The sequence below is a fragment of the Mastigoproctus giganteus genome, chromosome 8, assembly GCF_048544385.1.
Source record: "Mastigoproctus giganteus isolate SK-2022 chromosome 8, ASM4854438v1, whole genome shotgun sequence".
Lineage (NCBI taxonomy): Eukaryota > Metazoa > Arthropoda > Arachnida > Uropygi > Thelyphonidae > Mastigoproctus > Mastigoproctus giganteus.
In genome coordinates, this window is record NC_143582.1 from 139,858,031 (window position 1) to 139,873,196 (window position 15,166).

General features: G+C 38.4%; 1 protein-coding gene across 1 annotated transcript in view; it reads right to left on the minus strand.

Moving 5' to 3' along the window:
- The window catches only part of LOC150081856 (zinc finger CCHC domain-containing protein 24-like), a 209,628-nt gene extending 195,377 nt beyond the window's left edge, over positions 1–14,251 (minus strand). Inside the window, exon 1 of the mRNA XM_090378947.1 lies at positions 14,038–14,251. Within this exon, the coding sequence (XP_090235073.1) occupies positions 14,038–14,145 (108 nt within the window). The 5' untranslated portion in view covers positions 14,146–14,251. The remainder of the gene's footprint in view (positions 1–14,037) is intronic.
- Positions 14,252–15,166: the final 915 nt, after the last annotated feature.

Sequence of the window (15,166 nt, forward strand, 5' to 3'; positions counted from 1 at the left end):
TAGCTGTAATGGGCAAGCCTCGTCTAGTTTAACTTGCGTTTTATACAATGCATGATACAGAAGAATGAAAAGTGTCACTTGGCATTGTCTATATGAAGAAAGAAAAAAAATGTAAGCGTTTACTGTTCACAAAAAACCATTAAATAATTAAATAATTACGAGCACCGTTGAACGGTTACTTTAACTTTCCCTGCTCCACTTTTAGTAACATATGTGCACAAAATTGGCAGACAAAATATTTTGAACTGCATGTCCATTCCTTCCATTGTATCGTGTCTTTTCTTTCTTACTCTGTAGTTGTTCGGATTATTACCACTATAATAATGACTGGAATGTGCGAATATCACTCCTAATTCACGAAAGATCAAGTGGCGCAGTGGTACTGTATTACAGATCTGTAGAATTACAGTGGAAATGGAATTACGGACCTGTAAGCTTGACTTCAGTGTCAGGAATAATAATGGAGTCAGTGGTTGAAGAAGTAATACAGGATCATCTTGACAGAACCCAGTAATATGGCAATCACAGCATGGATTCTTCAAGGGGAGAGTGATGTTGCTACCAGTATGATTAGCGACTCTGAGGAAGTTACATACGAACTCGAAGAAAAACTTAATTTTGATGTCATTTACTTGGATTTCAATAGAGCTGTTGATACTGTTCCACATGAACGACTACTGTAAACATTGGAGCAGTGCTGCTTTGCAGTCAAGTTACTATAATGAATAGAGGAATAGTTGAGCGGCAGGAGATAGGAGAGTGGTTATTAATGACCACAGTTCTTCATGGACTAATGTTAAGAGTGACATCACTCAGGGTTCGGAGTTGAGTCCTTTACCGTTTTCAGTATTTTAACGATATTGTTATAGGCATATCAAGTTTAATGTCTGAGTTTACCGATACACTGCTCGACAAAATTAAATTAATAGAATATGTAGAAAATGTGGTGTAACTCGTGCAGCTTGCGATGGAACGGGACAAAATTTGCTATGGTGGTGTACCATAGAATAACGATGACATGAGGAGACAGCGAGAAACGTTATAAGGGATTTATAGGGGTGTATAAGAATTACCAAAAGGTCACATTACAGAAATCGATACAAGATGCTCAAAAATATGGTCACATGGCATCAGAAGTGTGTATGATCCCCTCCAACGGCTAAACAGGCCTGACAGCGGTGAACCATGATCGATATAAGGGTGCCTATAAGATTCTGTGGCAGTCCCATTCTTCCATCAGCGCAGACCTTAGTTCACCAAATGACCGAGTAGTTGGATGTCGGTGTGCAATGAGACACCCAAGGTCGTACCCCACATATTCGACCGGATTTAAGTCTAGTGATCGTGCTGGCCACGGCAGTCGTTGTATATCTTCGGTTTCAAAATATTCCTCCGTTACTTGAGCTCTATGTGGGTTATCGCGTATGAAAAGAAAATCTGGGTCAACCGCACCCCTAAAATGTCGCACATAGGGTTCGAGGATCTGTTCTCGGTACCTCTACGCATTTACGGCACCCCTATCAAAAACATGAAGTGGGTGCTGCAGTTGATCACTACCGCCCCACACGAGAACACCATCTCCGCTGTAAGTGTTCTTTTCTCTGATGCGGTACTATCCAACATCAGAGAAAAGAACGCTGTAAGTGTTCTTTTCTCTGATGTTGGATAGTACCGCATTCCTCGTTGTCTCTAGATGAAATAACGTCTAGTGTCGGTTTGTAGGCTAAAACAGGACTCATCAGAGAACAGTACTGTACCCCATTTGTCAGGGCTCCAAGTCACATGCTCATGGCACCAGTTTCGACGACCTCTGGGTGGTTTGGGGTTAATGTAATTTTAAGGTATTTAAGGTATTCTTGTTTTTTTTGGTGGACTCCAGTTTCCCCTATGTACCGCAGTAGTGTGTGAAAAGCAAACATGCCAAAGCCAGCAAGTGTGAATAAGTTTGTGTTGGTGTGCAAACTTTATGTGTGTGTTATGTTGAATGTTGAGTGCTAGCGCCTGGCAACTTCGCAGCCAGAGGGCATTGAGCACCTGTTCCGCTGTCCCCCTGAATCCCATCCCATGCCACGTGGAGGCGTGCCAAGGACCACCAATAGGTAAAGACACTTAGTTGGATAAAAAGAGGCGTTAACGGGATACAAATCCTTGGCTTCCTTGCGTAGAGTCCACTTGAATTGTGCCTTAACACAGTCCGGTTGGAAATATTTTCACCTGTGCCCGCAAAAACCTCAAGAGATAGTTGATGACAGGACATCATAGGGTTCCATCTAGCTGTTAGAACCAGATAGTGGTCTGTTCTGGTTGACGACACCCTCGGGCGACCCTGGCCAGCTCTTCTTGTAATGGTTCTTATCTCCTGAACCTGCTTCCATAAACTACTAAAAAAAAAAAACCTATTTTATTAAGGTCACCTGAAAATTTACTTTCAACTACCCATATGTGTTGTGTCTGTAAATTTCATATGTTCTGTGGTTGATTTGCCTGCTTTGATGGACGAAAAACCTTGCTATCTACGCCCAACTAACTCAGCTAAGGAGTGAAAAAAGCCCATAAAAGTTCCTCGCATCATTGACGGGATTCGAACCCTGGCCTTTTCCACTCAGTTTGGGAGGACGGTGACAATACCACTGTGTTACATGCACAGACGAAACTGCTTCCGTAGTGCCGAGACGATACTACGTGACACATTAAGCCAACATTCCGCCTGTCGGATTCAAGTCGTCCAACGGCCCACCATCTCAAAGAATCATCTAAACGACGATGACTTGCCATCCTAAGTACTGGAGATGTGGTTATACCACTGAGTAAGCCAAAAAAAAAAAAAAACAAAAAAAAACGGGAATGGATCGATGTGGTTACAACATGTTTTTATAGGCATGAATAATTCGCATAATGTGTGGCTCTGTAAAGTCGTAGATCGATTTCTATTGGATACTCGGAATTTGCATGTCAGAATGCCTATTATATCAAAGTCATCTTCGACGACACTGTCCAAAATAAAATATTCATGAAAAACTTTTCGTTCTGTTAATTTTGTCGAGCAATGTAGTATAAAGATCGACAATGGGCAGGGTAGTTAATGACAGCAATGTTATTAACTACCCTGGTGTGCTTCTCCAACAATCTTGGATATTTTAGGTAGATGGGCTAAAAAGTGGAAACTGACTTGCCATATAAATGCAGGGTATTAATTTCAGTAGCAGTAATCCCAGAATAAAGAATCATTTGGGTAGCATGTTATTCTGGAATTATTTCTACTCAAAAATAGTACCTTACATTTAGTATCTTTCTAAAGTCAAGCTAGTTGAAAATGAAAAAACCCAGGGGCCTTTTCATTTTCAACTATCTTATGTTGAACGGTAATAATTGCATAATTGTACAGTTCGGCGTGAAGTTTTCATTGCAGACAACTGTTAGGCTTCATATGGAACACTGCATGCCAGTTTGGAAAGATAGGGAGGTCATACATCTGTGGGAAAGAGTGCAGCGAAGAGCAAAGAGATTAGAGACTGTTCAGGGTGGTCTATAAATCTCAGTCTCTGGAAACTGAGCATTTTCGTGGTAACCTATTGAAGTTTAGGGTTTTGGGGGCATCAGAAACTTGGGCCATATTGCGCCGTATCTGTAAATTGCGTGTTGTCTGTGGTCGATTTGCTGTTTTGATGGAAAAAAAAAAACCCCGAGTTTCCAGGAGAAAAAACAAAGCTACCCATGTCTGAGACCAGGTAACTCAGCCATTTTTGTATTTGGATCACTTGGCGTGTATCCATCGGATGTTCTCTAGCAATACAGTGGACTAAAGTGGACTAATTTAACTAACCTTACATAGACAGCAAACAGATCTGTGCGAGTTAGGCACATAGGGAAACCCTTCTTCATCAGGCGTACACATGACTCGTCTCGAAAATCATAGTCTATGTACATTTATTTTTCGTTTATTTTATTGTGTTGTAAATTTATTTTAAAAAATAATCACCAAAATCATTTATATTCTTGTTCCATCGATTAATAAAATACAAACCCAAGGCTTTTGCGGGAAAAAAAAAATTCCCTACAGAAGACTTGCAGAGTTCAAGTCTTAAGTCTTTCAACATATAATCCCTCCTAGCATTTCTGGGAAAAATCCTGTTTCAAATCTACCTATTATTATTACAAAAACTGTTAATGGTTTTCCTCTCCCAGTAAAACTAAATATTCTTGTACTAGAACAGTATGCACTAATTTAAAAGAGAGGAAATCTGCGATTTGGACTCCTAATTCTTTCTCAACTGTGCAATATATTATCTTCAGGGATTTGAAAATATCGAAGAAGAGGAAACACCATGACAGTACCAGAAAACAGTCACCGTTACTTTACCTGTTCACAGCACAACCTTAAACCAGAATTCTCCCATTGTGCTGGTGTATCTTTGAATTTGGATCAAAAATAATCGACCCACGGCTCATTTCTGAGGTCGAAAATTCTGTCTTGTTTTTCGCCAGATCTTTCGTTTATAATCAGTTGCTTTTTCAGAATCCTTCCAGTATAGAGAATTCCATTCGATTTCGGTCGCCTATTTCGTTTATATTTTAATAAAATATATTATTTTTACATTGGTAAAATGTTGAGGAATTTAGTTTCAAATTCGTACTTGTTACTTGCATTCCATGTCGATCATGAAGCGATATTCTGCTCTCAATGAAAATCAAGCGCCGCTTCCTCAGCATTGTGTTCAACTTGGAGAGAAATACCGTTGTCACAGTTAGCATTAGCATTAGCAGAGGCATATGATGCAAGAAAGCAAACTTATACAGCATCAGCCAGAAAAAAAAAAAAAAAAAAAAAAAATTCCAGTTTCACACATACATTTGCTCTAAATGTTTGTCCAGTTCTTCCTTGAATTTATTTAAGTTATCAACTTTCACAACGACAGATGGAACTTTGTTCCAGCAATCAACTACCCGATGGCTAAAGGCAAATTTCCACTCATCCATTCTACAATTGTCTTTCCTCAATTTGAATTTATGCCCCTTCAGGTTCGTAATCTGAGCAAGAGGAAGAATCCCATCAATATTGAGCCTACCCATACCATTTAAGGCCTTATACACCTCAATCAGATCACCTCACAGGTGCCTAGTCTCCAAATGCTGCAATTTGCAAAACGTAAGCCTTTTTTTAGTAAGAGGATCTCTTCATTCCCATCACCAACCTTGTTGCCCTTCTCTGTACTCGTTCTAGCAACTGACATTCTTCCTAAAATGAGACCTCCAGACCTGTACGCGGTACTCAAGGCGCCGGCTGACCATTGCCTTATACAAAGGGATAATTACCTCCTTATCACTACTAGAAAAATTCCTGTATATCATTGACAAGACTCCACGACCTGCTGTGGCAGCATACCTGCACTGCTCAGAAAATTCCATATCTGACTGCACAATTACCCCTAGGCCTTTTCATTCTCTACCAATCTGAATGTAGTACCGCACAGTTCGTACGTTTCTCTGAGGTTACTTCTATGCAGTACTCTCCCCATATGCAGTACTTCGCATTTCACAATGCTAAACTTCAGTTGCCACTTCACAGCCCATCTGCCCAACTTTTCTAGATCCCTTTGTAGTAGCATACTGTCATTACTGTTATTAACAATCCTGCCTACCTTTGCGTCCTGCCTATCATCTGCGAACTTGGACATTAAACCTGATATACCTTCATCAATATCATTGATCAATATCCAACACAATAATGGGCCGAACACCGAACCCTGGGGAACTCTACTAATAACATTAGTCCGCGAAGAGCAGTGTCCATTGATTACCACTCTCTGTTGTCTACCACTCTTCCATCCATTGTAGCAACCTTTGCTTAATGCTATACTGCTCCAATTTGTTCAGCAGTCTTCCCTGTGCAACAGTATGAAAAGTATTTCCTGAAATCCAAGTATATGATATCAAAATTATTTTTGCATCCAGTTCCTTTGTGGCCACATCATAGTATCCAATCAAATTGGTAAGACAAAGCTTCCCCTTAAGAAACCCATGAGTGTCTGAATTATTACTGTAGTCTTGTCTAGATGATCCTGCAATGTTTCTTTAACTAGTGACTCCATTATTTTCCCCGAAACAAAAGTTAGACTGACAGGCCTGTAATTACTCGTATCACCCTTTGATCCCCCTTTGTGAATTGGAGATACATTTATACATCTCCAGTCCGCAAGGACCTCCCCTGAGTCCAAGGATGCTCTCATAATTATGGCTAAGAGTTTGCTTAGTTCCTTTGCCGCCTCCTTTAATATAACTGGATAGATCCCATCCACCCCAGGTGCCTTTCTTATGTTTAACTTCAACAATTTCTCCTCCACTTTGCTTTCAGTTATTACACAATTATCAAGTTCCCTGTTAGAGTTTAATAAGCTTCTGTCCTCCACTTCCTACAGAATTCCTCATGTCTGAATGTAGATGCAAAATACCCGTTCAGTTTGTCAGCTCTCTGAGCAGGATCATCAACACTGGAACCATTGATATCAAGTGAACCAGCTTGATTCATCCCCTTCCGCATAAATTGCTAATGTCATTTTAAATTGTATACTATGACCTGAATAGGTGAATTCCCTTTACATCCACTGTTGTATCGGCTATACTAAAAATTTACATTTAAGATAGCTCCAAGACAGCTGCTTTAATTTTGAGATAAAAAAAAAAAAAAAACTACTCTAAATCTCAAAAATTAGTATTATAGATGATAGACGAACACAACTTGAGGACAAGAAAGAGGAAATAGACATGAGACGAGAAATAGATGCCTGAAAGAGAAGAGACCAAACTCTTACCACCCTCACAAATGCAGCATGTTTCAAAGCTCACTGGCGTCTCGTTAGCTGGTTGGTGGCCTCTGTTAGCGAACATGTGCCAAACTGTGAATAACTTATTTTGTCCAAGTGGTAACAGCCAAGCGTGGTAGGAAGTAAAACTTCTGTTAAAGGTAACCATTACTGTTATATTAACATTTAACCCTTAAAATTGGACCGCGTTTGTCCTGTGGAATACAGTGCCATAACTTGTAGTTGTGTTTCAACGCAATACTTGAAATAAAATAAAAAATTTATACGCGTTACCTGCATTCGATTCCGATCGTGGAGAGACTTTTTCGTGATCAGTGAGATCAGAAAGTCTCTCCATAATTGAATTGATCTAGGTAACGTATACGAATTTTTATTTCTATTATGTTGAAATACCCCCGCATCCTCTACTAAGGCGTAATATGGCCTGAGCAGGCCTCGCGCCGAAAATAACAATAACAATAGCATCCTCTACTAGAGGTCCTCATATTTCTTAGCTCACAAAAATGATAAAAACTGGCAGCGCTTTCATTTTTCTTTCAAAGAATTAAAATCTTTCCTAATTCGCTGCAAGTTTTTCACTGAAAAGTATTCCACTTTACAAAGTGAAAAAAGTCGATTGACTGAAGAAACTGCAATGAAACCGTGTTAATATGGGAGCCACTGCATCCAGACCCTACTCTCATTATTACCGAAACTTTTTCATGTAGTGAGGCGTGATATAAGAATATCACTTCTCACTATATGAATTGTTATATGCATTAAGGGCGTCGACGAACACTTGACACTGAAATTTTTGGCCATTTTTTTTTTTTTTTGTGTTTTCTTCATTTTACTGAAGTTGTATATCAGCACAATGACCATATTCGGTACTTAAAAATGGCATACATATTGTCCGCTGATCTTCACCATCAAACTGATCTTTTTTGTAAAATATTCATTCCTTTGAACATTCATCCTTTATAAAAAATATTCACGCATAGTTATTTTACTGAAAAAATGGGGATAAAATAAAATATTCTATGCTGTTTTTTGTTAAATAACAGCGGTCTGCATTTTAGGAAAGTTCTCTGTTTCACTATTGATAAATTGGCAAAACACATGTCAGTCACGAAGTAGTACGCATATTGGTACTACTTTTGTTTTTTCCTATCACGTACAGCTTTCTTACAAACACACAGATTTAAAAAAAAAACTACGATAGTAGTGTGGGAGGCATCATTTCCTCTGTATCTCATATTATGCTCATCCTTAAGAGTTATCTATGGTGTATCCACACCGATATTATATAGATATAAAACTCTTACTCTTAACATATTATGCCTTGTTGCATTTAATTATTTTAAATATTACTATATAAACCTTTTGGCATCTCTCATATTGTGTGATTATCTTCACAACTGGTCTGTAACGCCGGGGTACCTGCCCACCTACCGAAGAGACGCCAACAAGCTTCGAAACGGTGCTGTATGAGGAGCCTGATGGCCACGGAGTTTCCCAGAATAGGTAACAACAATCTTCTCTTCCGAGAATAGCTAACAACAATCTTCTCTACTGGGGAAGCGTTGCCTATTCGAGGAATTTGCGAGCTTTTGGGTAGTGTGAGTTGAAGAAGTAACTGTCCCTTTCTTCCTTCGGCGGTATAACCCCAGGGGCTCACATCTGGTGAGTATGGGCTTGGTACATCCAGGGTCCTGAGCTGGATATCATCATTCTTCTCTTTCTTGGTGACTTCTCTCTCTCTCTCTCTCTCTTTCTCTCTCTCTCTCTCTCTCTCTCTCTCTCTCAGGGTAATTCAGCTTTTTTTTTTTTTTTTTTTTTTTTTTTTGGCTGGTGCGGCATAAGCCTCAGACTTCCTTGCACCATATGGCTAATAATAATAATAATTTCTTCCTCTCCAACTATCACCGTCCTACATCTTTTTTGCTTTTCTAAGTCTAATAGGGATAGTATGAGGATAACAGAGATCTTTATCCCATACCATATTTCAAACGGTGCCGTCTGGGTGCTGGTGCCCACCGAGAATAAGTAACAATAGTCTCCTCTATTAGTGAAGCGTTACTTATTCGAAGTAGTGCAATACCATGGCAACTCGTGAAGGATGAGCACAATATGAGATACAGAGGAAATGATGCCTCCCACACTACTATCGTAGTTTTTTGTAAGAGTTATCTATGGTGATCCACCGATATTATATAGATATAAAACTGTTACTCTTAACATATTATGCCTTGTTGCATTTAGTTATTTTAAATTATTTTAAATACAGATGTTTTACAAATTCTATTTGTAAAAAAGCTGTATGTTAGATTAATTTATTATATTAGTAGTAAAAGTACACCCAAAATATCATGAATTTTGGAAACATCAAAATCTGTGCAGACCAGTGTAATTATAAAATGCTTTTACTTGCCAAGATTAAATAAAGCTTGAAAACGATACAACACCACAGTTGTACTTGAGCATGAAGAATATGCAGTTGTTATCTGCATTTCAGCATCACTTCCCAACTATTCTGAACTAGGAATTGTTAAATGTATATGTGTCTGTTTATTACGATAATGCTCATTTCCAAGCTAAATTACCAATACGGTATTATTATTATTATCTCTCTATTCATTAAAAAAGTTTTCCTCCTAGTGATATTTATTCGAGCCAATAGGAGAAGAGGGCGAGGCAGTTGCGCCACTACAAATGCGATTAATTATTGACAACTGCCTCATAAAGTTCACCAACCTCGTGCTTCCCTGTCTAACATTGTATAAATGAATATTGTATAAATTGTAAATACAGTAATTTAGTATTTTGTAAATAGTTTAAATATTTGTATAGTTTGTAAATATTTCAGTGAAATATTTTAGTCCTGCTCTTTGGGATGCAACAATATTCCTCATGCATTGTGAAACCCGAAGCAAAAGGCCTTTTCCTAAGTGACCATGTAAACGCAGGTAAATAATTACATAGTGATATTTATTCGACCTTGAGAATGCTGCGCACTACAAATGCACAGGTAAATAATTACATAGGTCATTTCCTGAGTAGATATCAGGAAATGACCTATGTGTTGTTCCTCTGGCCACTTAGCCTAGAGGCCTGTGGAGAGCCACTAACACCCCCACTTTCCATCACCGCCCCGGGGAGGAGGGCCAGGACACATTAGGAGAGAAAATTTTTTTTATTGGAAAAGAGATAATGGCGAGATAGGAAGAGAATGGGGTAAAAGGAGCAGAGAACAGAGGGGGAGGCAATAGTTGAGGCACTTGCCTGATTTGAAAGGGGAGACAATAAGGGGATCCCTGGTACAGGACGCCCATCCTGGTCCAGGATGGGAGTTGAAAGTGCGGGGTGGCTCACCCCACCAACCAGGGTTGTGGGAAGGAGACTCAACCACCCCAGGTGATAACAATAAAAGAACTTAGGGAAAGAGATTCATATGGTGGAGCGTGCTTTTTTGCAGCTCTGTCCCACACTGGCCTGGAGGTTACCCTAATGGCCAGTGTCAGTATTCCATGCCATACCAGCTAGAAAAAGCTACAGCATGGTGTGAGCCTGGATAACTATGAGGCCCCTGAGGGCCTGCATAGCCATCAGTCTGTCCAGTGAAGAGACTAAGATGGAACATGCAATTAATAATAACTTTCATTCACTGAACATTCACACAATATTATTATTATTAGCCAGCTGATGCAGCAAAAGTCTGACGCTTCCTTGCACCATATATAAAAAGAGAGAGAGAGAGAGAGAGAGAAGTAGAAGGGAATCACCAAGAAAGAGAAGAACGATGATATCCAACTCAGGACCCTGGGTGTGCCAAGCCCATACTCACTACATATGAGCCCCTATTGGCGTTAAAAACGTTTTTACTGGCGTTATTACAAAAATTTTGTAACGAAAAACTCTTCAGCTTCCGCCAGTAGCGAATTATTGTAACTTGTATTGTTGCAATCATACTTGTATGATGACAACATTAATTTACCTTCTACTGAACCAAATTTAATGAAATTTTGCACGGAGCTTCATCTTAGCTCTATACTAGAGGAAAAACTTTCAAACCTCTGAAAATTTCAGTAATATTGAGGATAGTGGAAAATATGAACATGTGATCAATATAAACGGGATAATGTGCACGTAAACATGCTTCAACTTGGACATGTCATCAGATCTTTCGATAAATACTACACGTAATGGAAGAACTGTAGTGGTATTCACACCAGTACTTTCAGTAACCGATATGTAATTATTATTAATAAAATAAAAACATTGTTATGTTATTATACATGGATTTTATTAATACAGTATCTGAAAATTAAAAAGTTTTTAACGCCTGCTGATGACGTGTTTGATGTCAAACACATTAAATATGCTAGCGGCAGGACACATATGTACCTGGTACAGAATTTACTTCAACAACTCGCCTAATTTTAGTTATTGTTAATTTAGCTAAGGTATACTTCAGAAAAACAGCTTTCAAAGAAAAAAAAAAAAAAAAAAAACTCAACAAAACAGCATCCCCAAAATATTTAGGCTGGGAGGAAGACACCTGAAAATTACGCTAAAAATAGGGACAAGGAAAACGTGACAATCTGATGTAAACTCGAACCTTCGGTGGGTCGCCCTATCGAAGGATCGGATTTTCCTCAGAGACCTATCAAAGTGAGTAATCTTTTGATTACTCACTTTGTTAGTAATCTTTTTGACTCACTTTGTTAGTAATCTAGCGCAGGCATTTTGATATGGTCCATATTAAAATCTACCCCCTGATATTTTTGTTACTTATTTACGGACATCCATATGCTCAGGTTAATAATTTGGGAAAACTACTCGACAATTAAAAATTAAAAGAATTAATTTTTGAAAAATGGAAAATTTCGAATTTCCAAAAATTTCCATTTTTAGAAATCCAAAGGTAAGCTGGACGTTACCTCCTTGAGAAGGAAAGTGCGTAGGCTGGTTTTAATAATAACAGAATTATTTGTGAATATGAAACTGTCTCAGTTTCATATTACTTCTTTCAGGCTCTTGAAATTCTAAATCAGCTTCAGAAACTTCAGCTGATTCCATTCGAAAGTTTCTTTCCATAATCATCTTATAGGTTCTTCTCTTTATAGATTTATTTATTTTTATATAAATAAAGAGGGTGTTAAAGTAAGCGTATATTAGCCATAAAAAGATAAATAAATAAATCGCCGTTTATTCTCTAGACGGCTGAGGCCAGAGAAGTTAACAAACTCATCATGGCTGGTAACGTAATGAGTTATTAATAGGAGCAGGAATTGCAGCGTTGCAATTCAGTTACTGCATTCACACATGGATTTTTCCCCCATGTGTGAATGTTACTGCATTCACACATGGGGGAAAAATCATTATAAAGAAAGAAAGTTGTATCTGTGTGATAATTTATGGCGGGGTTGGTAAAAGTTGGTAAGAACCTCCTGGTACAATAATTAATAATAATAAAATGTGCAGTACTTTTTTTTTTTTTTTTTTTTTGTGGCAGCGTATGCCCTCGCACTGGCAACCTCCTTATTTGTGATCGCGTACGTTGACCACAACCTGATGATACAATCAGTGTATAAGTGATTAACTTTACCATTTAAATACACACAAGTGTTCAAACCAGATGACCTCTAAGAATTTACTTAAGGCGATATTGTGACGAGGGAGAAATCATGAGATATATAAACCTTTGAGTAATTAAAAGAAAATATATCGAATTATACTTCATTACAAATTTATTAACACCATTCACCATTGTGGATTGTGTCTGGCACTGCTTGAAGTTAACTTTAATGCCTCTCTCTCTCTCTCTCTCTCGATTGCTCAACGTTTCGGCAACTCTCCAACAAACTAATTATGGACGATATTGTCCCTTAGCTCCCATGATCTGGGTAGCGAATTCCATGCAACTTCACTTCTTTCGGAAATGATTCTTCCTTCAAGAGAATTCTTAGTGCATTACAACCTGTCAAAATATCTAAATGTTTTACATGATTACCATCATTGTTTTAAGATTTTATATACTGACATTGCCGTATTGTTTTAAGATTATTATGGAGCGAGAGTGCATAGAACGCGTTCCTTGAGTGAACCGGGGTTCAAGCCCGTGACTACTAAATACGATAAATATTTGTATTGACGACTTATTGTAAACTCTACTGACTTGGTTGTCGTGCCGGAGTATAAACAGAAAATTTATTTATTTATTTATACTGATATTACCGTACGCATCGGTAATGTCAGTATACGCAAGGCCGGTTTTAGGGTATGGCCGAGTAGGACAGTGCCTAGGGGTGCAAACGCCGCCCGCTTCTCCAAAAAACAAAGCCCGCAAGGAAAACGTTGTGTATTTCATGTGTTAACATGTTAAAAAACAAGCAATATTAAAATTAAATGTAAATTTAATCATTCTATTTTAAAATGAAAATCTTTGCATCGACGGGAGGGGGGGCGCTATCAGTCAATGTTGCCTAGGGGAGTCATCAGTCAATGTGGCCTAGAGGCGCCATATACCCTTGAGCCGGGCCTGAGTATAAGTATACACGTTAACAGCATTAGTATTCTTCAATATTCTTATCCTCACGAGCATTTCTTAAAATTTTTCATTTCCAGTCCTGCTTCAGACTATAAATACTTCTGTGTGTGTGTATATATATATATATATATGTATATATATATATATATATATATATAACTAGTTCTGACGTCTCGTTATTAAGTGTGTATGACACTCGCCTGTATGTACATAATAACACACCAAACACCGTAAAACACCGAAATGAATAAATACTTTTATTTCCCATGCAGCGGAAGAAAGTATTGCATTATCTTCTAGAGAATTACTGCTGTGCTTCTAAAATAGTTTCAGTATTATGCATTTTTATTTTAGCAGTCTGTAACTAGAATTCAAAAATTAAAAAGTAAGATGACTTAACTGTTTCGATAACAGATATTAGAGCTAGCGATGTTATATTGTCACATCATTTTTATTCTATTAATTAGTGTTAAAATTATGGCAGACCAAAGTCGTTTTTTGTAATATAACTATACTGTATTAAGCTGTATTAGAATACAGCTTAGTTTCATTAATTACTGTATCAAAAAATATCATTTGCGATCATGACTTGTATTTTCATTCAGCATAGATGCACGACAAACAACAACAAGAATAAAAATGTGAGGAGTTTAAATTACAACTTGATTATATCAGGCTACAACCCACCTGGTCATTCGAAGGTGGCTGATCAGCCAAGGTCAAATAGACCCAGTTGAGCAGTTGTGCTGGTTGGTATAAGGAAGCACTGGCGTCTATCGATGCTAAGGATGTCATTGTCCACACTTTTGAACTTAGTGCACAAATTTTGGCAGCGCGGCGGAGTATTGGGGTGCCGCTGCCTGTGAGCTGCCACCCAAAGACTCCAGCGCCTGGCCTCTGAACTCCTACACCCTCCTCACTGGGGACCTAATTTAAGAGCATCCAATAAAATAAACCTACAAAACCTTTAACCAATGGGAAGACAGAGTTAATGTTTGTATACTGAATTTACGCTGCAGTCCTCTCCTGTGAACAAATCTGTAGTCTATCTCCGTCACTCGCAGTATCGTATTTCACCGTTACCCTCTCTGGCGCTTGACTTGTACTTGTGTTTTGGTGCCAGTTGGGCTAACTTCGGGTAGTGAACTAAAATGTACAGCTGCAACAATGATGGCTTCCAGAATTACACACACACACACACACACACACACATACACACACACACACACACACACACACACACACACACACACACACACACACACACACACACACACACACACACACACACACACACACACACACACACACTGTATTGCATTTATGAATACAAGTAGATTAGAATAGAGAGGGATGCATGTAACCACCATTCATGTCCGATAATAACTTAGTATAAGGAAGCAGAATACATAACGAAAGGAATTTTTTCGATTTTCGAAGATGGGTGTCTCTAACGGTATGGACTTTTATCTTAAGATTAGTTGTTATATTTGAGAAAGTTTACCAAATGACAAGGGAGATTCAACTTGTCAGTTAGTTCTTATTTTGAAGGAGCAGCAGTGCGTAGCACACGCTTCTTGATTAGACCGGGGTTCGAGCCCGTCACCACCAAATACGGAAGATGCGGAAAGGTCAGGGAATGACCACCGCATATCCCGGAGCAATATGGCCTTAGTTGCTAATGCTCCTAAAAACCAAATAACAAACAAACAAACAGTTCTTATTTTACTTATTCAGAAAGAGAACAAGAAGTAACCTTTGGTTGGTAGGAACAAAAACTTCAAGTGCTTTTCGACTCTACAATTTTCTTTAAAAT